This window comes from Aplidium turbinatum, chromosome 18 (assembly GCF_918807975.1).
Source record: "Aplidium turbinatum chromosome 18, kaAplTurb1.1, whole genome shotgun sequence".
NCBI lineage: Eukaryota > Metazoa > Chordata > Ascidiacea > Aplousobranchia > Polyclinidae > Aplidium > Aplidium turbinatum.
In genome coordinates, this window is record NC_137489.1 from 11,788,167 (window position 1) to 11,812,246 (window position 24,080).

Consider the following 24,080-nt stretch of genomic DNA (forward strand, 5'->3'; position numbering starts at 1 on the left):
GTTGTATTTTATTTGCATATTGGTTGTAACATATTGTATGAAATGGTTGTTGCACAAAGTTTTGCAGCCTATTAGCAAGCATTTTCAAACACTACATGGCGCGCCTATTCAAAATAAATGCTTTTTGGGTCATAGTTTTTAGTAAATACACAAATGGCTAAAACTGTTGAAAGTCTATTTATGTCGTCAAAAGAAACTCAGTGATAGGATTTCCACAATCGTTTCCTGTGTGCCGTTTCACCCAGTCGCTGAACGCTGACACACGTGTGTACACACTTGGCTGGCCAGGAACACCACATTTTTTCCCATGACTGGTTATGCCATCAACGTACCACCTGTTGCCGTGTCTGCACAAGAGTGGGCCTCCACTATCACCCTGCAAAAGTTTGATAAAAAAGTTTGATAGTACCTAATCGTAGGCTATAGTTTGTTTGATGCTAGGTGTGAACATTTACAAAGCATTTCTTTCGGGTTTCGGCCATGTTCCGTGGTGAGAGAGCTACTAGCTTGGACTAGAAGTTGCTTGAACAACACAATTGGTTGAAATAATTTATTCTATCAAAGAGCTATTTTGAAACACCAAACTGCTTTTTCCAAAAATAAAGTTTAATCAAACCGAACGTTTGACGAAAAAATTTAGGCCGCTTTATGTGAACATTTGGCTTGGCAGAGAAGGAAAACATCCAGTTTGATTAAAATTTATTTCCAGAGCAGAGAATAAGAAACCTAACTGTTGCTTGGCATAATGTGCATGTAAATTTATACATAAGCCATTTCAAACTTTGCTCTCAAGCAAAAGTATTATAAGCTAGTGCTACTCAAATTTTACAATACATCGTACCAGCAAAAGGTCTTATTGTCACACCGCGTACCAGACCCTCAAGCGAATAAAAAAACAACAAAAAGAACTGACAATTACAAGTCCAGCATTGGCTTTACAAGTCTACAATGTGCAAATTCACAAACTTCCTTTCACTAACATTTCACCAACGGTGTGTGATTTTCCAGCTTTTACAATCCTTAGCGTTACTTCATACGATGTTGGCTACATAATGTTTTATATTTACATGAGAGTGTCTGTACAGTGTGGATATGTTTTTGCGCTGCTTTTAATTTGTTTTGTTTCCTCTCAAAAAATTCCTTGCCCTAGTTCTAAATTTTCTGTGTTTTAAATAGAAGTATCTTTAGATCTGAAGGTTTCTTTGCTGATTGCTTATCACAACGCTACAAACAGTGTTGTATTCGTAGGGTATACGGCGGTATACGCAGTATACTCTCTGCTTTTTCGAGCAATTATAGTATACCCTCTGGTTTTCCAAATAGAGTGCCTACTGCCTATGCTATCCTTAGACTACTGATTCTTGACAACTACTAACTAACTACATAATTTGAGGACCTATGGTATACGGGTGTACAATGGTACATGGGTGTACCATGAAGCCGTTCTGAGAGTTTTATCATTCAATCAATTCATTCAGAGCATTGTTAGCCGAATGAAAATGAGACTTTGTACTAATGCCGACACTAACAATGGTCAGCTACTGGTTGATATTGCTAACTTTGCAATCTGAAAAAATGATAGAAGGAAATTTGTGTCATGGAGAAGCAGAAGTGAGAAGAATTTGTAGACGCTTTGACATTGATGAAATACAGTCAATCCAAGGGTTAAGAGATTTTAGTGAAAAAGTTGAAATTGTGCCCAATAATTTGAAGCCTCTCTTGACAGCTATTTCAACTTTCCTTGTTCTACAGCAGAATGTGAACGTGGTTTCAGTTTATTGAACGATATTATCACAAGTTCAAGAGCATCTTTGCATATTGATAATGTGGGCTGTTCGATGTTTACTAAACTTAATTGCAATGGACCACCTGTGGCTCAATTTACTGCTAAAAAATGTGTAAGATCCTGGCTGCCAAACCACCGATCAGCTAAGGATACTAAATCCCAAATTTATAAACAGGATAAAGATGTAGATTCCTCCCGGCAGGCTGTTTGGAATGTAGGCCTATTTATAAAAAAAAAACCATTTTGTACCTCTCGTCCAATTTTGATAATTCATGTTATGGTAGAATAAAGATTAGTATTTTGCAAGTTGTGTAATTATCATTTTATCAAATCTGAGACAGTATACCCTGTGCTTTTTTTACGAATACAGCACTGGCTACAAACGACATGTCACGTTTTTTTGTTTTTTTTTGGCATACCAACATCATCTGTTGCTATAAAGCCAATTTCTAACGATGATGTATCGTATTGCCGAACAAAACTTGAACGATTTTTTTACCGCCAACACTTTGACATTTCCAATATCACTTTTGCCCGAATCATAATTGTAATCAATTGGGTCTTAAAATGATTGTCTCTTGTTGGTTTACATGTCCATAGGCTACTACCACACTTTAGCATTTAAAAACTTAAAGTTATACGGTTATAACGTTTTGTCAGCATAAGAAAGCAGGAAATTATTCATAGAAAGAAAAAAAACCTGAGCATGGTGAAAAACACATTCTGATCAAAATAATACTCAATACATTATTTTTAAACTAATCGCGTAGGCTACAGGCAGTCAAGTGCTTGCGTAGGCTACCGACACCAGTACGCATACCACAGTTTGAGTACCGTAGTGTAAGCAACCAGTAAGTTTGTGGTTTTGTACATAACAGACAATGGAGTTGAGCATGGAGAGGAGCCGGACTTCGCCCGATTTTCAGAAAATGGAGTTCATTCAGAGTTTCATTTTTCACAAAAGTTGTGGAGTGGATTCGGAGTTTGGTTCAGCGACTTTGCATTTTAGTAAAACCAAATAAGTTATATTTGTAGAAGAAAGAAAAAAAAACTACCCGCACGATTTTCGACGTAGCGGTAATGCTTATAAGTTTGCGACGCAAAAACCATTTTCGTGCTACTGAAGTTGACAGAAATTTTTGCACCCCTGAATTATTTCGTGTTGTCAGTTTAACTCATAATTAGGTTTTGGAGAGTGAATTTGGAGTCTAAGATGATGAAAAATTTCGAGATGGGATTGGAGGAGTATGTTTCTCGGAATAAGAGTGGAGTCGAAGTTTCAATAATCATACTCCGTTTAACACTGGTAAACAGCTAAGATATAGCCTACTTTAGCTTATTAAAACACCTGGGCTATGTGATGTAAAATAAACTTGTTTGTTTAGTCGCCAAAAAGTGGTCTGAAAAAGATGCGCATTACTACATTGCGCTTTAAAACGTCAAGCAGCCTTTACCTGACAAGTGTCGTCATTGCCAACCCCTCCGACACAAAACGAAGTGCTTCCAATAAAATTTCTATAAAAGCCTTCGCACGTTGTACGTGGTTGTATTCTCAATCGGACCTGTTTAAGCTCCAAGTTTGACACACCCTTGCCTGAAAAAGATCACCAACGGTTTTTCAACTGATATTTCGCCTAATTTTATTTTTTCCGTTCATGGGTCTGAGACCAAAAAAGTAGGCTACTAGCAATGTGTCAGTATGCGACATAGGTATACCGACAGTTCAACTAGCAGGAAAAAAGACAAAATCTTGAGTGGTTTGGCACGAGCATGGCAGTTGTTTTGGAAGTAGCCTAAGTTGGTTGCTGGTAAAAAAAATAAATAACAAATTTGTAAATAGGCGTGCAATGTGATTAACTGGTTTAGAAAGCATTCTAACGACAATTGAAACAATGTCAATTCGACGCACAGTGAGAGCATGTGACTAATGACTTTATACCAAATGACGAGATTTAAATATTTTCTACATATTTTAAGTCTGATAATCTTTAATGGAAATAATCTTGGATTCCTGCTTAGTTTACAAAACAAAAATTTAAGGGCTCTGCGACGAAATAAGGGAAAATATTAAATTTTAAAAACACCTACCTTTTGTACTTCCCCATCCCACAGCGTAGCAAGAAGAACCGGCCGGTAGATCATGAGAGTTAGAATTCGGACGGTTGAAATTTACAAATGGCGGAATGCAAGCTGGACGGATTGTATTGGTTATACTCAGTGGCTGCCTTAGACGTACCAAAGCAATATCATTGATAGTTTTTGCGCTGTTGTACGCCGGATGGGGAATGATTTGCTGAGGATTTTGCACCTGAATTTTTTTTTAAATGACTGTTGTTACTGACACAGATATGATGATACTGTATCCTGTAATCTTTTCCTCACTTTAGGTCTAGGAGGACATTTGAAACAGGTTGGTTTAGTGGTCAGTGTGTCCGTCTCTGAATTAGAAGTCATGGGTTTGATGCCCTGTCGGGTCATACCAAAGACTTTTTAAAAGTGGCACTAAATCTTGTTTCTGTTTCGCACTCATCAGAAGGAATAGACTTAGGATAGCAATGTACTCAGCTGCTCCTCTATAAGGCTGCGGTGACACTGTCTGTTTTGTAAAGCGCTACTCAATGAGGAGCAACGCTTATCAGCGATGGATAGGCCTAGATAGTTATATTAAAACACACATTATTATTAGGCTATTATATTGGCTTTAACCAGATATAAGAAGTTTTAATATCGGATTAACAAACAAGATTTATTTTAAATTCAATCAACATTATTTAAGAGATCTAATCCTATTAGAGTTATAACGGTACCGCTTACTATGACTTGGTTTGATGTTTCGTCCAACTGTCGTTTGTGCTTTCCGATATGTATTGTGTAAATGACCGGGTTGAGGCTGCACACGATACAATTGAAATGTCAAGAACTTCATGAAATGTTTACCCAGACAGCACAATCAATAATTTTTACATTAATTTGACGTCTGCAGACGTTGAATTAATGTGAAACGACGGATTTTTCTGTCTGGGTATATAAGTTGAAAAAGAAAACCTCTCGGTTTGTGTCGGACCAAAACTAATAGCTATAAAAAACAATTTAAACCGCGAATCAACCGACATCTTAATTGGCAACATATTGTACAACACAGGCTTCTGGCTTATATTAGCAAAAATATTCTATTTAATGAAATAGCATATTTACAGAATGCAATTTACTGATTGAGAAAAAATCCTTTTGCGGATGGAGAAAGCCTTTTTCCAACACTTAAATACATCCTTTAATATCACTGAAGGGAAGTATTTGAAAATGAGTTTCACCTTCGGTATACATATTTTTAAAAAAATCGTATTTATTCAACAAAATTGGCAACATTAATGAGACCAATTGGGATGTGTCTTATCGCATAATTTATCAACTTTCTGAGCAATTTATGTAAGTCAGAGTCTACGATCTGGTCTAATAAGTCTGAACCTGTATTTTTTCTTCATATTGGCATTAGTCTTTGACAGCAGGATCCTCGTAACCTACTGTCTACATGCGTTACAAGTTTTTATTAGGTCATCATGGACCATCTGTGTAGCCGTCACTGACCACTGGGACAATAGTTCAGAAAAGTCTGCATCAGTATGATATTGAGTATAAAATTGATGTATTAGAAATATGCAAGACTTACTCGAACCCAAACGAGGTGTCCCTTTGGAAGCAATGAGCAGCTGTTAAAATCCAATTTTGACAGATTACTGTTCCTCCACACTGGAGTCTTTTTTCAGGCCCAAAGCCAGCACTTTTAAATATCTGCACAGCCCAGGGCCATGACCCACGTAAAGCTCTTCTCCCTCCTGTTAAAAAGTAAAAACAGTACTTTGCATAGGCCTACCATATTTTCATCGCCTAAAAAAAGGACAGGTTTTGCCTGCAAGTAAATTTTACGCTTGAAGAATCTTTTACATGTTTTTAGATCATTCATTACAATATTGCCCTACGCAGCAAAAGTTATCAAAAAAAAATGAGAAAACAGATTGACTGAACGTTTAACTTATTTGTTCTCATTTCTAGTGCTTCCTTAAGACAACAAATGATTTTATATTTTTAAGAGTAAGCAAAAAGTTAAAAAATACCTAATTTTTAGACAGTTTCCGGCAGACAGCAATGATCGCAAAAATCTGCAAAATGTGACAAATCAGGCACGACCTCCAGGTCAAGCCTTAACTTTTTTAACGAAATTGTTAAAATATTTGCAAGAAATATGACTTAAACAGTAGGCTGCACATTACCGTTAAAATGCTAAAAACGGCGCGAACTAAAAAGCTGTTTCTTTCCTTGCAAAGCTGTCGGCCTATCCATGCCACGATTTCTTTTGCCGTAGGTTAGGTCTTATACACATTGCACTTTTAGACATTCGTTTCGATTTGTTCAAGTACCAAACTGAGTTGATAATCAACAACGTTACGTCCAGGGTTGCATTCCTGGGGGGGCCGGGCCGGATTTACCAATAGGCTAGGCAGACTGAAGCCTAGGGCCTCAACGTCCAGGGGCCTCGAAATTCGGTTTCAAAGTTTGTAATTTTTTTTAAAACTTGGCAAGTTTAAACCCTACCTAAAGCATATATCAAGCTTTTCAAGAGTAGAAAATTCTATATACAACTGGTTTGACAGACTTTCTAAGCGAAATTAGAGATGAATTTGACGAGTTTGATCAGCAAGCAAAAGCAACCTTGCCGAATATCAACTACAGAGCTGTCAGGGAGACAAAGAAATGCACCTGACGCTTTAAGTGAACTCTCTTCAAAAGAAAGGTTTAAACTAAATTCCTTTATCCCTATATGTTCGACGCACTTGAAGCCAGTTTAAGAAGAAGAGCTAATGTGTACAGTGACATTGCAGAAATGTTCCTCTTTCTTGATAATATGAAAGTAACTAACGTAGAAATTGTACGAGGCGTAGAACTTTTAAAGGAAGCGTATCCGGAAGATGTTGACCCGAAACTTACTGATGAACTTCTACATTTTCATTTGTACGTGAGACAAACACAAAACCAAGGGCTTACCTGTATAGAAGAGCAATCTATTTCCTTGTCTCATGGAGACCTTTATGAAATTATGTGCAAGGAAAAAATTAACGCTGTCTTTCCTAATGTGGAAGCAATATTAAGACTGTTTCTAAGCTTAATGGTCACTAACTGCTCAGGAGAGAAATCTTTCTCAAGGCTCACAAGCATCAAAAATAAACTGAGATCGACAATGTCTCAAGAAAGGTTGTCCACACTGAGCATTGTGTGCATTGAGAGTGACAAACTTAAACAGATAAATTTTGATGAACTTTTGCATGATTTTGCTTTGACGAAAGCTAGAAAAAAAAATTGGTAGCCTATAGTCTTACTTTATTTGATGGCTGTAACTATTTCTTATAATGTAACTATTCCTCGTAAATAAACTTTACAATTATTGTAACGGTTGTTTGATCAAAGAAATTAAAATTAAAAGCAAAACTGCCTTACCGGTAGCCTAACTAAATTTTTACTCTTTTAATTAAAAATTTTCACCCATGAATGTGGAAAATGAAAAGAACGAAGAGTTTAATGCAATCATATATTTTTAACATTAAGCGATGACATGTGATGGTCTTTAGAAAGAAATTCTGAGTTCAAAAATAGGGAGGGGCCTCACAAATGGAATAGCCTAGAGCCTCTCATGATCTAAATTCGGCCCTGCTGGGGGGTTCGGGGGGGCTCAGCTCCCCGAAATACGAAAAGGCTTGATGTAGAGGGGGCTCAAGGGGGGGCTAGTTCAAGCTTCCATTTTTCAGCTTTTCTGGCTGAACAACAACTTCTCGACTGAACAAGTAACACTTTAACAGCTTTCTCACAACAGAACTGCAAAAAAACACGAACATAAGTTGATAGCAATCGCCAATTATCACTTTTGTCAGAAACTCTCCAGACTGGGAATATCAACTTTGTAGTAGCTAATCGTCATGTCAAATGGACTGTTAATTCTCTACTTCAAATAAAAAAAGCTATTCAAGAAGGAAAGTATTCGTTTGATGAAGTTGTTAACTTGAGTCCCGAAAGTACAAAAAACTACTCCTTTAAAGGCACAACATTGGACCAGTTCAAAGCTCGACGTAGAGACTACCCTTCTTTTGATCGTAATCGGTTTATTCAAGCTTTGATTGACAACATTGGAAGCAGAATGGTAGACACCAACAATGAAAATTCTGTGAAGAGCTTGGAAATTATTGTACCAGAGTTATGGCCTGCTGCAGTCGAAGTTCTATGGCAAGTAGGGGAGCAGAGATTACGAAAAATAGAGGAGAGATTTCATGTCATCACTCCGATTTTCGATTGTATGCTGACAATCCTTGTCATATACCAGATACGATAAAGTTGCTCAAGAACGTAGTACTAAACATGATTGCTATAAGTTCTGCTGAAGCCGAACGTGGATTTTCACAAATGAACTTGGTCATCACACCGCTACGATCACGGCTGACCATATCACTTGTTTCAACATTGTTGTTCATCAGCATCAATGGACCACCTCTTCATTTATGGAATGGCACTGCGGCAACTCAGAAGTGGTTGCAGACTCATCGGTCAGCTATGGATATTCAAGTTAAGCATTCTAAGCTGCCCACATTGAATGAACTCAGATCTCTGCAAAAACTGTTTGCTGGCTAAAATCAAGGACTGTCGTGGTGCTTATAACTTAGCCCATAAAACCACAGACCTGGCAGACAGGCTATTTGTTTTGTGTAATCTCGTTTGCACTAACTTGGAATATGCTTTTGTTGTAATTGGAGTTTTTAAACTGTTCGTTAACAACTAAATGAGATTTTAGTCCCTGCTTTATTTTGTAATGTATACAATATATATTTGCGTTCAACTCCGACACCGTTCCATGTCAAATAAGCTATGACACCACACGGGTGTGGCAGACTTGATGACCAGTTCGGTCCTTTTGCCACTCCCATCATCGTCAGCAAACATTAAAACAACCTAGTTCACATTGTAATCTTGTATTGTTTTTTCCACATGTGCTGTTGATGCAAATAAAAGAACTTCTCTTAGTGTAACTGTCACATTGGCAGCTTATTGGTTCTTATATAGCAAATCTGCAACCACAAGCGCTCATTTCAAGAATTGCATTTCCTCACTTTCCTACAGTCAATGTTTTTGCAAGTGTGCTTAGGATTGGCTCATACAAATAAGTTTACAATTGAGTAAAGAGATTGGAATTAGCTCATGCAAATCGAGTTTCAAGTGTAGGCCTACGCAGTAAAAAAAAACAAAGGAGATGGTAGTGTAATAGCAACCAAGCCAAATTTCAAACTTATAATTTTATATCGGATTCAACCACGTTTTGTTGCTTCTACCTTTTCTGTACTTCAAGCTATGTTTTAGCGTGGGTTGTTTTTCGATATGATGTTCAGAAGTAAAAACATACTGAACAGTGTTTCCTTTTAAAAAAGGTAAACATTGTTGGCTAACCTACACCGATTACTTATACATACTTTGTCTATATAACAACACAGCTAAGTGTTAGAGCCCCCCCAAAAAATTTTAGGAATGCACCCCTGCTCTACCAGCGTTGTACGGTACACTGTTAAAAAATTTTACTGTCCTTTGGACAGGCAGCAAAATAACTTCCTAAGTAGTAATTTTATTTACTGTAATGGAAGTATTTTTACTTCCGTTGACGGTCATATTTTTAATGTTTCTGATCAGTAAAATTACTGCTCTGGATAGTCATATTTTTAATGTTTCTGATCAGTAAAATTACTGCTCTGAATAGTCATATTTTTAATGTTTCTGATCAGTAAAATTACTGGTCTGGATAGTCATTTTATAAATGTTTCTGATCAGTAGAATTACTGCTCTGGATAGTCATTTTTTAAATGTTTTTGATCAGTAAAATTACTGCTCTGGACAGGCAGCAAAATGACTTCCCCAATAGTTTTTGTGACAAACGGCATTATGAGAGTAAAATGACTTTCTCTACAAGTAAATATTACACACGTGCATTTGCAGATATAAATTTATTGTGTACAGCAGACCTCACTGGCGACAATGTTTCACAATATATTTCTCAAGATGTTACAAGTATAGCTATTTGTTTGATGTTTCACGAACACGTGGATTCGCTTTTTTAACTGCAGAGTTCAGCCGAGGCTATATTTCGGCTAAGCATGAAGCAGCAGCGACTGAACAGTGAATTTCTTGACTTGCTTCAATCTTCATAACAAACATCACTGCCGAAGCATGACCTCGTTGCACAGTCGGAGTACTTTAGGGTGCACATCCCACTTTTTCTTTTTCTTGTCATGACGGATGACCCCAATGCGAGCAAAGTATCTGAGGAAACAACACAAGTTATATCAGTGGATCTTTTCAAATTTGACCGTGATATTTAGCAATGTTTGTAACTATACCAAATAACCATCGTGTGGTGAAACCTTCAAATTGATCAGAATGCGTTGTCACTTCCACAAACCTTAGAATAATCGTCATCCTCTGGAGTTGTGGCTTGGAACTTGCGTACATAACTAGTATTAACAGTTTAACACCTCTAATAATCAGTCTGGATGGCCGAGTGGTCTAAGACGCAATCCCTCCGGTAATGGGTGCAGTTCTTACTAGCTGCAGTACAGAGACACTGTCAAGAACTTCGTGGATTTGAATCCCACTCCAGACCAGCATGTCACTGGTATGAATGACTTTGTGAAGGAGAGAGTTCCATTATTGTTATTCCTTAGCTCATACATAAACAATTAAACACATTACAGGTTTACATACCTCTGTATAAACTCCAGACTTGCAGCTGCACTATCTGGATATGACATTGCAAAGACGTAATATGAGCAGAAGAAGTAAGCCAGCGCTACAAAAAAACGACTTGGTTTCCATTGCAAGGTTGCCTTCGATGAATACGAGAAACTTCACTGCACTGGCAAGAGTGGGCCCTGCAGATGCAATGAGGCACAAAAGAAAACTACGACAACTGAAATTAGTGCATATTTACATTTACCAACTTCATATTTAGGTGAGCAATTCAAAAGTTCACTTGTACATCAGTCAAAATTGTACAAACGCTCATTCACAACTTACCAAAACACACAATTATAGGATGCTGGTAAACGAGTTTCCTCAAACTGGGAGATAGCTGAATCCTACAAATTGAATTCAACATTTTTAAGATATTGAAAATAATACAACAAACATTGTCAAACACTCATATAGCCGCACTCTTATCGCTAAGAAGGCAATGAAATAGAATTTATTAGCAGTAGTAGCATGGTGTTCATATCACACAAGTTATATACAAGCTATATATAAATTTGCAAAGTATGTGTCGGATGTTCTTCCGGGAATGGAAAGGTTGGGTATTAAAAAATCTGTGTTGGCAAGTAAATAATAATAAATGTACGTTACCTCAAAGCAATGATAAATTGCTGAGCAATCTTCTTTAAAATATGTTGTAATCAGTTCCACTAATCCCACTGAGATGGGCAAGTTGTCTCCCAGCCGCCAGTTGTCTCCCGGCACATCATAAATGCACAAGGATAATATCCAAGTATCAAGTTATTCAATGAAATGAAATACAACACATGCTCAGAAAAGCATAACAAAACCTAAATTGGTTTAAAACATGTATTATAAGACATTGTCACAAATAATACCGGTAATAAGTACCGGTCCTCTTCCTGTAGCCTAATGGGAATTTTTCCTTCTCGATCTTTGGCCAGGGCTGAGGGTCTATCGTTTACCACCCTGGACCTGCTGCTCAAATTATTCACGCTGGTCACACACGAAAGATCAGCCTACCACAAGTTTTATCACCACAGCTGGATAAACCATTCAATCATTTAGTTCTCACTTTTTAACAGTCCTGGGCATTGACTAGGCCTATAAACTGCAACTGACGGCAAAGGTTTCACTCTGAGGTAAAATGGAGTTGCATCTCAAATGTCGTTACTCCCTGGCTACTCATGGGCAAGGCGTAGCACCAGACAAGGCAGATATACTCTTTAGCTAGGGTCACAGCTTGTTTTTTAAAATCTGTGTGGGCTACCTAATATTTTCTCATTTTGAAGACAGTCGAAGCAGCGATGCCTAGTAATCTTTTGGCAGTGGCTATTTGACCGGCGCCGGTCTTTGAATCTGAAACACTATTTGACTGGTCATGACGTCACTATACAGGCACCTTTTTCTTTTTCTCTTACAAAGCAAAAGACGAGAAGCGCGTATATAAGTTCTAAATTCGACAATTTTATTCAACTCGATCCGTGGCACGTGCGATACTTCGCCGACTCCTATTCTAGAGGGAATGAGTTTGATACTACCTGGAAGCATTCTTTTTTTTTAACTAGATTTTGACCCGAAGTGCATTTTTGTAGTCAATTTTTAATTTGAGTTGCATTACATTTACATACCATTACCATTTTTTTAAAAGAAGCATTGTATATAACTAACTTGTTGAGAGCAAAAATGTAATGATCAATCAATCATTTTATTTTTTGTCGTTAACGCGTCCGGGACGAAAAAAATACTAGCTACAAAAATCGATATAGACCTGCCACCACGTTAATGAACGGGAAAAGGTGGCAATACCTTGAAAGGTTTAAAACGTGCCTGAATGAAAAATTATGTAGTAGGGTAGGCTATATATCAGTAGTTAGCACGGCCACAAACGGAAAATTACGCAGAGAAATTCTCAAATTTCAGCAAATTAAAAAAACTCTAACTTTATTACTCACATTTGAAAAGACATAAGAAATTGGGCTGTAGGCAACTCAAATTAAAAATTGACTACAAAAATGCACTTCAGGTCAAAATTTAGTTAAAGAAAAAAAACGCTTCCGGGTAGTATCAAACTCATTCCCTCTAGAATAGGAGTCGGCAAAGTATCGCATGCGCCACAAATCGAGTTGAATAAAATTGTCGAATTTAGAACTTATATATATAGCCTACGCGCTTCTCGTCTTTTGCTTTGAAAGAGAAAAAGGTGCCTGTATAGTGATGTCATGACCGGTCAAATAGTGTTTCAGATTCAAAAACCGGCGCCGGTCAAATAGCCACTGCCTAATCTTTTTATAGTACGATTCCAAAATCCAACACTGGATCTTTCAATCCAGAGTCCGAATGCTAGAAGCTACTATAACAGAGCTCGACTACTTTAACGTTGTGTGTTCAGTAGGCTACAATACTGGTGTACCGGGAAGATGTGTTAGGTAGTTCTTCACATTGACTCAGGGGTGCAGTGGTTAGAAAATTGTAGGGAGGGGGCAGGGCCTCACAGCATTGACTGACAGACCGACCTGCCTGATCTAAGTCATTGTTGTTCAGTGCATATTGCATAACTATGTAATTTCGTAGCAGTTTAATGCAGTTAACTAACTTAAAAGCATCGAAATAAATTAATTTCAATGGTACGCTATTGTTCTCATTTGTCCATGGTAAACATAAAAAAATCAGCGAAGATACCATTTGTAGGATTAAACTTGTTACCTGTTCAGTGATACAGGTTTAACAATGCTACTTTTGCTATTGACACGCTTCCTCTGTCCATCTGAAACCTATGACTGCAACAAAGCTAGCTGTAACTAAGTTACTGCACTATTCCTGCAACCATGCTTGCAGCCTTGCACATGCTCAGTTGTCAGACTCAGTGTTGCCAGATGCTTAGCACCAAAAAGTAAACAAAATTTCACCAGATTGCATACAACTTCACCAGATATAAAAAACACCCTAAATAAAACAATTTCACCTAAAAATACAAATAGATTTTAAGACATAAGACACTGCCGTCACGCATGCGCAAACCTCTTGCAAAACGTTTTCTATACGAGCGGGGATTTTTCGCTTAAAAGTTTAAAAAAATTGAAAAAAACTTTCTTGAAAAAAATTGATTGGGGGAAAATTTCACTAGATTTCACCAAAAAGTTTTCTGGTCCCAAAGTCAAAAAATTTGGCATCAAAGACTTCTAAAATTGAATTTCACCAGAATTTTTTTTAATTTGGTATCTCATTTTCCCCATCTGGCAACGCCAATCAGGCTCTGCAAATTCTGAGCGGGAAGGCGGGAAATTGAGCAAGGACCAGGATAACATTCGCCAGCCGATTGGCTGACGACTGATAAGTGATAATAATTCTCGGGTTTTAGTCATAGAGTCGAACCGTTTGACTATAAAACTCGGGTTCGGTTCGATTCTCTGGTACTTTCAGGGCATTTTTAAGGAACCAATATTACAAACAATTAAAACATTTTTGTCGGAGGCCGTGAGTTCGGATCTCTAGCAAACTTCCCTTCCAGTCATGATTGTTTCAAATTTCAATTAACCCATGAACTCTATATTGCCGGCCAAGGTATATCAGATATCAAAACAGAAAGGCATGACACAACGTAGCAGCCCACTGTTTCGAGAATGTGCTGGTGTGACCGTAAATATGTTGACTGAAAAAAAGGTTGACGTTTCGTAGAAGTGCTAAATATATTGCTGCACAGGAGTATAGTACCGTAGCCTAATCGGACTAAAGTAACGGTGTTAATAAAATGTTGCTGCCCATGTAGCCTACCGTACCTATAGTACAATTACTGCCAATGCAAGTTAAACAAAAACTATAAAAAGTCAGTGAAATTTTACTATTTTTGTCAGTAAAATTGCAAAACACTTTCACAGACCAGTAAATTTACTTCCAAAAAATAAGTGAAATCATCTACTACGAAAAGAAGTAAAATTTAAAACTGCTCAATCAGTGATTCTACTATATTTGGAGTAAAAAAACGTCTTTGTCTAGTATATATACCACAAAATGGCCAGTAATTTCAAGTACTGTAACAAGATAGTAATATTCTACTGCTCTTTTGACAGTAAAATTACGAAAATTTTTAACAGTGTACTACATAAAACGTATGTAGGTAAAAGAATAATTCTTTGTGAAAGCGTGAGCATGGCTTTTGAAATGTCATTTTATATCTTACAGTGAACCAGGCAATGAATGTTCAACAACGGTTCCATAAAAGGCGCCAATTTCTTGTAGAATTTATAAATCAGCATGTTACATTGGTATACAAAATGTTTAGAAAACAAATAGCCTACAAGCCGTCGTTGAAACGTCACCCAGCAATGTAATTCCGTTGAAAATATAAGCATGAAAACCCAAATTGTCAAAAAAGAGGACATTTGAGCATTTTTTAGTGTCCTCGGAGGACAATTCATTTTTCTTGAAAAAAGAGGACAAATCCTCTTAAAAGAGGACATATGGTAGCCCTAACTTTGTATGAAAGGGTAATTTAGTTTGGATAACGTATTAGCTCATGTGTAAACCTAAGTTAAACTATAACCAGAAGCAACAAATTATAATGGCAAGACCTCCTCGATAACTTTTACACTGTTTTGTTGTACTTCTAAAAACAAAATCAATCTTCACTTACCAACTATTCTGAAGTTAGGTTTGTAGTGTTGTAAACCGCATGTAGTCACTTTTGCTAAAAGTAAACCAAAGATTGTACTCTACAAAAGTATAAATAATAGTTATCGTAGAACAATGCCTTGCAAGTTGTGAAAACCTAGTGGCGTTACAGCGCAAGGTAGCTTATAATGCATTGTTTTTGATATGTCGCCTATGGACGAACCGCAAAACAGCACAAATGACCAGCAGAGAACCCACGGGAGCTACAGATCTAAATAGTAAAATTAAATAAAATTTTAATTGTTTTTGCTTCAGGTATTCACCGTTATAATAAAACTGATCAGAAATTTCATGAGGTCTATTTTATTAGAACACCTTGAAAATTATTAGGTAAAAATTATAAGATAGACAATATAACATAAGAGAACAACTGCGTGCCCATGGACTCGTCGTAGGCTACGTTTTCCTTGAATATAAAGTTATTACAGCCTAGATTTTTATTAAGCTTTAGATGCACACCGCTGAGATAAGTAGTAAAGCACAAGCAATCGGCCAGATGGAGAGTGGTTGAGCAAGTGTGAGTGCACTCTCTACAGCTGCTGATTGTCACTGGTTGTTGTTACTCAATCAAGATTACTGTCGGCTACATAGCCGAGTGGTGAGAGCCCTGAAACGGCAAAGGGCGCCGGTTCGATACCGCTCAACCGCTGCTGTGTCTTTGGCAAGACAGTTTGTTTGTTTGTTTGTTTATCTTTATCCTGCATTGCGGGAAAGCGGACTTGAGCGCTATGCATCGGTGTACGCCTTCCGACATACACCTGACCCACGCTGCAGCCGACAGCAATGTCTGTTTCCGGTTGTCTACTCTACTTATGACTTCAATTTGGTACTACCCATTACTCGACAGGCATACCTTTGGCTCTTGCCAATCTTCGTCCACTCAATTCACCAATTCCCGTCCACTTAATTTAAATCTTTCACCACCGGCGTAAGCCAGGATATGACAAAGACAAATGAAGAGTACTTACGTTTAGGCGGAACAGAACACGCTTCAATAGCAGCACAGGAACCTTCACGATTTACAATGGGCGCTGATCGTGGGCACATGCATCCAGAAACGCACGCGAAGCTTGAAGGAAGTCGAGAGCACCGTTCTCTGCTTGTGTCGTAGTTTTCACACGTCAAAGTACATGTTGGTAAACAATTTGTAGGAACTCGACCGCTTGGGCATGCAAAGGAAGGAGCTGGAATTCGTGAAGTTATATTTTTACTTCATTTCCGATAAAACTATGCATTAACTTAGTATGCAATGTATTGAAATAAAATTGAACTAATATTAACTTTTGTTAATTAAAAACTCATTCTTGATGTCAATTAAATTTCGTAAGAAGTTAAATCATAATGTTTTTTCTACAAAATATTCTTTGCACAGTTTTACTTTATTTTGCCTTAAAATTTGTTTCATTTCCAATAAATAGAGCAACCTACAGTATAGTCCATCAAAGTAACCTTTGGTTCTTTGTTTAAAGCTTGTAAAACGTGTTCAGGCTAATATATAAGTGGATGTTAGATTCTCATATTGTAAGACAAGATCAAGTAAATATTTAACGTTACGTCAATATGTTTTCAATACATTTTCATAACTTATTTTTTCTTTTTAATAAGGACCTTCTGATGACCTTCTTTTAAGGTGAAACAGGCTGTAGAGGTTTTAAAAAGTAGTAACTTTATTTGATGTAATTTCTTTTTTCAATATTTTATTAGGTTAAAACAGATGTTGAAGTGTCGTTTGCAAACTCTTGTAATAGGAACGTCTAAAGGTGATTGTGTGAGCTTTTTTTGTAACTGCTAAATTTCTTTTCACACAACTGCAATTTTCTTATGTAGTCCAGGTAAGCCAAAGGCTTTAACTGCTGTTTGTACAGTATTTGCGCCAGTTTGGTATTCGCTAAACCGCATGCATTCTCAAATCAATCCTGAATAGGCTTCATCACTGCTATATGCTTAGTATTTGTAGCAGCTTTATCGCAGCAGGCAGCAAGCTTAGCCGGTATGAACACATCGATGCATTTTTATAACTTAACCACTTGGCGAAACCTTGCAGTTTAGGCAAGCCGCATAGAATTAATGTTCCCACGTACGTAAAAATGCAGCGCACAGGGGCCGAGGTATGCATACTCTGCCAAACATAACTGGCCTATCTTGTGGACAAACACATCCGGGACGTTGCGGAAGAGATTCAAAAACAGGATTGCAGTCTATTCTTGTTATTGTGCCATTGTCGCATCTTTCTTTGCAGTAAGGTGCAGTCTCCGTGAAGGTTTGATCTCCTGGGCATGTCCTGTTTGAAACTGCATAGAATACAATGTGTTGTAAAATATAGCGGAGCCATTTGACAATACGAACAATTTAAAACACCAAAGATTAGTTGACTATATTGAGTGTACACCTTCAAAGTGAGTTTTAAACAATAAACCATTAAGAGGCCATAAAATGCACAAATATAGCGACTAAAACAAGGTAAAAATTGCCAAAATTTGCTGAAAACAAGTCCCCAGACCCATAATAATCTAGTTGCTTCTTTCACATTCCGCTGTTTCACTGTCGATGTTTTCTTAAAATTTTTACGCTTTTAAATCTCAATCTGATTTCCCCAATTCCCTTTTTTCTGGATCCGCTACTGTTGAAGCTACGCTTGTCTTCAAGATACAAATTATTATGCCACATGAAGCAGCCCTTTGTATGTCACAAAAGATCTACTAAATAATAAATAAAACAGCCTACAGGGCTTCATAGCATGCATGAACGTATTTTTCAATACTTCGCTTCAATAACCTTACTTCTAACATAGGGCCGCGTGGTGGTTGTAGTATCTGCAGGTGATGTGTAAACCACTGAATTGGTCGAAGCTTCAAAGGTACTTTCAGCTGAATACACAGGGTTGGTTTCTGGTGTTGTAGTTCGTGGAATATATTCTCTGGTAGTTGTGGTGGGTGGAACATATTCTGTGGTAGTTGTGATAGGTGGAACATACTCTGTGGTAGTTGTGATAGGTGGAACATATTCTGTGGTAGTTGTGATAGGTGGAATATACTCTGTGGTAGTTGTGATAGGTGGAACATATTCTGTGGTAGTTGTGATTGGTGGAACATATTCTGTGGTAGTTGTGATAGGTGGAATATACTCTGTGGTGGTTGTGATAGGTGGAACATATTCTGTGGTAGTTGTGATAGGTGGAATATACTCTGTGGTAGTTGTGATTGGTGGAACATATTCTGTGGTAGTTGTGATAGGTAGAATATATTCGGTTGTGGTCGTGGTAGGTGGAATGTAAGTCGTAGTTATGGTGGGTGTAGTAGTTATCACTGCAATGGTTTCTGTAGTTGTAAATCTGTTTTCTATCGTATAACGCAATCTAAAACCAGGAAAAGCGTAAAAGGAATTTGTTATGAATTGTATTGTTACAGCTCTGTCATCAGAGAAAAAGACAGGAATGTTGCGTTTGAGCCCGCAATGAGTTACACTTTGAAAGCGATCTTGGATGACAAGCCTGTCAGCAATACACATAGGATTGCAATAGAAGCAGGGAGACCTATGCAAAAATAAAGAAGTTTTTATAAGAAAGCAATGTTGTCTGTTAAGTTCATTATAAATATTTACACTAACAACTAGCTAAATGCCAAATAAAAAAAATACTCAAACGGTATGAAAAAGCTGACTTGCCGAGGGTTTTCTAAATGCAGTGATGTAACTTGCAGATTCAATGTAGCTCCAGCTGGAATTACGATCTGCCAGTTACAATTAATGTTGTTGTCATAATTGAAGGGGTAGTTGACTGACGCTATTTCTCCACTTTCTTGGCTCAAGATGGCTGGATTTGTTTGACTACCGCATTTAGGAGTTTGAACTGAAAACAAAATATCAACTTATTGTCAAAAGTAACTTTGCATATAGACTTACCGTCATGGATTGCATGTAAGGTTCCAAGACTTTTTTTGTAACTTGCAAAAAGCTTTCTTGTACTGCACATCTTAGCCATCTTGGAAAAAACTTTGGATGGCCTTTCTTAGAGGTCCAAATTTCCTTTACGTTTAACTTTACACAAACAACATCAAAATGCCAAACTTTCACCCTACAAATTACATTTCTTCCTTGCCATATTTATCCTGTAGGTTGCATTCTGTTTTAACTTTTTCAACTGTTATATGGTTTTTGAAGCTGTTTTTATTCAACGTTTTAGTTCTATTTTTTCTTCTGGGGACTAGACATCGCCAGGGCCGGATTTAGCTGATGGGGGGCCCGGGGCACTTTTAGAGCGGGGGGCCCCCGTGCAAAAAAATTTTTCGCGCCTTCGGCGCGAAATACCATCTCTACGTTTACAGTAGCATCATTCCAGTACTGCATAGCATTTTGGAGAAGCTTTAAAGGTCAAAAGGAAACAAATAACACAAAATCACATTTTTTCCACATAGGGGGGCCCTTCAAAAGTCGGGGGGCCCGGGGCAACTGCCCCCTCTGCCCCCCCCTAAATCCGGGCCTGGACATCGCTAGAAAGACTTGGTACAACTATTTTGCAAAATCAGTAGACAGCACGTTGGCATTAATTTTTGTGAGTCAAACAAAATGGTAACATTTTAGAATTAATATTCTCAGTGACATCTAGGCCACTGGCATGCGGTTCAACAACGACAGTGCCGACCTGATGCAAATACAAACAGCAGGCTAATTCGTGTCGTTACTGTAGCCTAGTTTTTCCATTGAAACTGAATGAGTTAGATCTTCTATCCTACTTATCTACAGTATAACATCAGTCTTGGTGTGTTAGTATTTTTTTGCTGAATTATCTTTTCAACCCATTGCTTACCCGGGCAACATACGAAAATTACAGATTCCTACAACAAAGCCAGCAACCGGAAATCAACAGCTCATACAATCACTTATAGTTGTCCTAATTATATGAAATGTCTGGTTGTACTTCTAAGCTAGCCTAGTATAGCCTAATAGTGCATGATAAAAATACAATCAGATCCAGTGGCGTACACAGGTGGGAGGGGGGTTCGTTCAGCCATGAGCTCCTTTAATTTTTTTTTTTTTTTCAGACCACTAAGTTTTACACAAATGATTTTACTGATTCTTGAATAGTATCAGTTGGAAAAAATATTTAAATATCACCAGAAACGCATCAATTAAAATCTAAAAACTTGATCAAATACTACTAACCAAGACCCTTTGTTCAAAAAGAAACAAATAAAATTTTGAAATGGCTTTCTTCTGAAGAAATGGCTTTCCTCTTGTGGGTAACTGTAGCCTACGTAATTTCAAAATTGCATGCGTAGCTGCTACCTATGACGAAGTCAAAACCAATTTCAACTGTAATTTGTAAGAACGTGAAAAGTCATACAGATCAAATTTTGCATGCAGTGTTTCGAAATGATGTTAATTCGTTATTCTTTAAAGAAGCTTTTACACATATAGAAAAAAATCACCATAAAACTATTTTTATAATTCTACATACAAGAAACTTAATTTGATATAACACATTTATTTAATTTACAGTACATTTGTTTGTACTACAAGGTAAGGATAAAATTGTTTATAATATAATGGAAACACTTTTGCATAATTTACGGGTGATACGTCACTGGTCTAGTCATTGCGTCACTTACCTACTAAGACGCAAGACCCTCTTACATCAGTATATCCAACACAGCATTGTCTTATGCGTCTTGTACAGATTGTAGAAATAAGTCTTGGTCGATATCTGTGACAGAAAACCTTACAAACATCAAAAACTGAGACTTTATAACCAAGCTGCATTTAAAAGAGTAATGTTGTTAGGTTTTTCATTGTAGGTGTATAATGCAAAATTGTTGCTAACTTGTAAACGACAGCTCAAATTGCTAACATATTACTGTACGTCAGAGATGTACGTATACGCCGCAAATTCTTCGCCGTAGACTTGCGGCGCAGACTTTTTGTTTACGCTAACGCTTGCGGCCACATTTTTTTGGATAGTTGTCGCTTGAGGCTACGCCATAAAGTTTTCGCGGTTTTTTAGCGCATAGCGTCAACGCATACTTTTCAATGTCATTTTTTCGCTACAACACGCCAATACCTTCCAGCGCTGCAGTTGAAAGAATGTTTTCAATGGGCAAAGACATATTGAAACCAAAACGCAGCAAAATGTCAGATGAACGCTTTCAGATGCTTGTGTTTCTTCGTGGAAATTCAAAATAAAACTTGTTTGTTTCGAGTGGTTTATACCGTGTGAATGTTTGGCACCTAGCAAACAAAATGAGTTTACGCTACTGTATGCGCTGACGCTGACGCCGCCAACTTTTTTTACAAGTTACGTTGACGCATACGGCGTATGGTTTTTCGAACGTTTGCGTTTACGCTGACGGCGTCAATATGTTTTGTATGCGCGTACATCACTGCTGTACGTATACATGTTAGAAACGACGGTAGAGTTCAAAATGTTAAATTACCAAAGAATAATTCACAAGTCGCAACAAAAAGGTTTCGTATAAGAATAATGATATCATAATAACAATCCACTTTACACCAGTTGGTTGTAAAATATGGCCAATGTTAAGACTTCAAAATTGATGATTTTTAGCCAATTCTTGTAGTTCTTTTAAGTGTGTTTTATAAGTTACAAAATTATTGGCAACAAAAAGTTTTTCATAGACACAAAATCTTATTAGGCAACCAATTGTAAGTTGTATCTCGATCATCACCCAATGGATGAGCTGTTGTCACTATATAATTTATTACGTCGAGTGAAGCAAAATAAAAAGTAAATTATGGTAATGCTCAAGTAGTGCAATTTTAATATTACTTTAAAAACACCAAGTTTTGTATTCGGTCGTCGTCGTTTAAGCCTTTGTAGATGATGATCTAACATTCTATTCCAGGTTGGCGATGTGTATAGGGTACTTAAGAATAAGGTACCCAGACAGTCACTTTATCTGGCCCAGATCTAGTAAAGATCTAATCTGATACGTATAGGATCTGGTAAAAATCTGGACCAGATAAAGTGGCTGTCTGAATAATTAAAAATAAGAATATTTAAAAGAAGGACGCGCTGATCTCTGCTTGATTAGGAGAACAAAATATTGCATGGTCGTTGAAGACACGATCCACAACTGTTCTACAACGACACATTCAAATAAAGAAGACGTCTGGGCCTTTGTTTTCTATCTTACCCTATTATGCATGGGCCAAAGGAGCAATATCCGTATATTGGAGTTCCCCCGGCAACCATTTGCGTACATGGATACGTTTCTTCTCGGTCACACACACCCAAGCTGGCTTGGCGTTTGTGACGTAAGTTTCTGTAAAATCAAAATAAAAAGTGAGCAATTTCTATTTCTTTGAAGGTTTGGAACGTATTTGCAATCCATCGCTTTTCTGTCAGTAAATTTTTGTCACAAAATGCATGATTGTTGACTTTATTAACTTTATTAGCTGCAAGCTTCAATTAATTGAGAAGTGGAGGCATTTCTTTAAAAGCATCAGCAAAACAAAGGATCCTTAAAAACTTACACAAATCAATAGAACAGAAAACTGTTATATTAAATCTAATACTCCGAAGAAGCATTTGAAATTTATATCGAGGTCAAAAGGACATTAAAAATAGTGAAATTACCAAATGAACAGATTTCTAGCCCTAAATGCATATAACACGGCAATTGGCCGTTTGCTGTTCGTTTCAAATTTACTTACTTCATAATTATCATTATTCAGTTTATTCATCTTTTTTCTTATTATTATTTCACAAATTGAAGACCGGAGTTGTAGAACTACTTACAGTAAATCACTTTTTGTGGAAATTGAGTTATCATCAAAAATTATGTTGTATGATAGTCAATACCTGTCTCCCTGCGAAATTTGATTTAAAAACGGCTTAAGTTTGCTATAACACACGCTTGTGTCTGCTGTGATATAAAAGATTAAAGATGTTTGAAAGAACTTTAACTTGCTTTATCTCAAAAGCCGTATTTTTGACTGAAGTAGTTCTTCAACTCAGGTCTTCAATTGCAGCAGAAGATATCACAAAAATATTTTTGAATCTGAACAAGCTCTTTCAACCCATTTCTCGGTCCCAGTTAGCTTGCAAACTAACTGAAGAAATAGCAAGGTAAATTCTGGACAAATATGTTCACCTCAGAGACAGAAGCTTTCCAGTAAGAGTTGGAATACTAAAACCGGAGGTAAAATAACTAATGAAGACCAAAAGCATCAACTTCATTGTGAAAGCAAATTTACTTTTTATTTCACCTAGAATACCTGCAAATAATGAAAAAACAAAGTAGACTAAGTAACTATTGTGAAAACAAGGTAAGCTGACTCCTAACTTCTTATGTAAAAATCTTTGGAACAGGAGCAATTACAGCATTATGTCACGCACAGTGTATCTTTTACAAGCGGTTATTGCCAGCTATAAGCGAAATATTTTGTGTACGAAATAGATAGCCTACCAGATACCATTCAGTCAAACGTCTTCTTAGACACTTTATATGTACGTGAAACTAAACGAACGAATATTTCGCAACGTATGCTACACATATTGACGAGCTTAATTAAAGGGTGGTTTTATGCTAACTTGATTAATAGATATATTTCCAACGTGGATTACATCTTTCTGGTTGGGTTTTAATTAGACTTCAATGGTAAGTCACTAATTTATTGAGATATTGTTTCCATGGGTTACTACTGCTTTGGTTCTAAGCTGAAATTAAACTTGTAGTACTGTAGCTGGTATTAAACTTGTAGTACTGTAGCTGGTATTAAACTTACTCTGCTTTTATAAGATTTTATCTAAAGCCATTTGATATGTTTGCACCATGATGATAATCTGTGCCACATAGTTTCTGTGAAATGTAAT

At 37.1% G+C, this 24,080-nt stretch overlaps 1 protein-coding gene and 1 long non-coding RNA gene across 2 annotated transcripts; both read right to left on the reverse strand.

Moving 5' to 3' along the window:
- LOC145787723 (uncharacterized) lies at positions 1–23,478 on the reverse strand. Its single transcript, XM_082599527.1, has 13 exons — positions 23,359–23,478; positions 22,399–22,527; positions 20,857–20,951; positions 18,914–19,097; positions 18,031–18,782; positions 17,332–17,541; positions 16,219–16,434; positions 15,213–15,266; positions 5,454–5,619; positions 4,601–4,676; positions 3,875–4,094; positions 3,241–3,380; positions 1–376 (listed from the first exon to the last, which is right to left on the reverse strand). The coding sequence occupies exons 1-13, from the start codon at positions 23,442–23,444 to the stop codon at positions 179–181; spliced, it is 2,526 nt and encodes an 841-aa protein (XP_082455653.1). The 5' UTR covers positions 23,445–23,478; the 3' UTR covers positions 1–178.
- Positions 9,837–11,403, reverse strand: LOC145787985 (uncharacterized). The gene is made up of 3 exons (XR_014291464.1): positions 11,210–11,403; positions 10,574–10,947; positions 9,837–10,132 (listed from the first exon to the last, which is right to left on the reverse strand). It is a non-coding gene; the product is annotated as an uncharacterized LOC145787985 (long non-coding RNA).
- Positions 23,479–24,080: the final 602 nt, after the last annotated feature.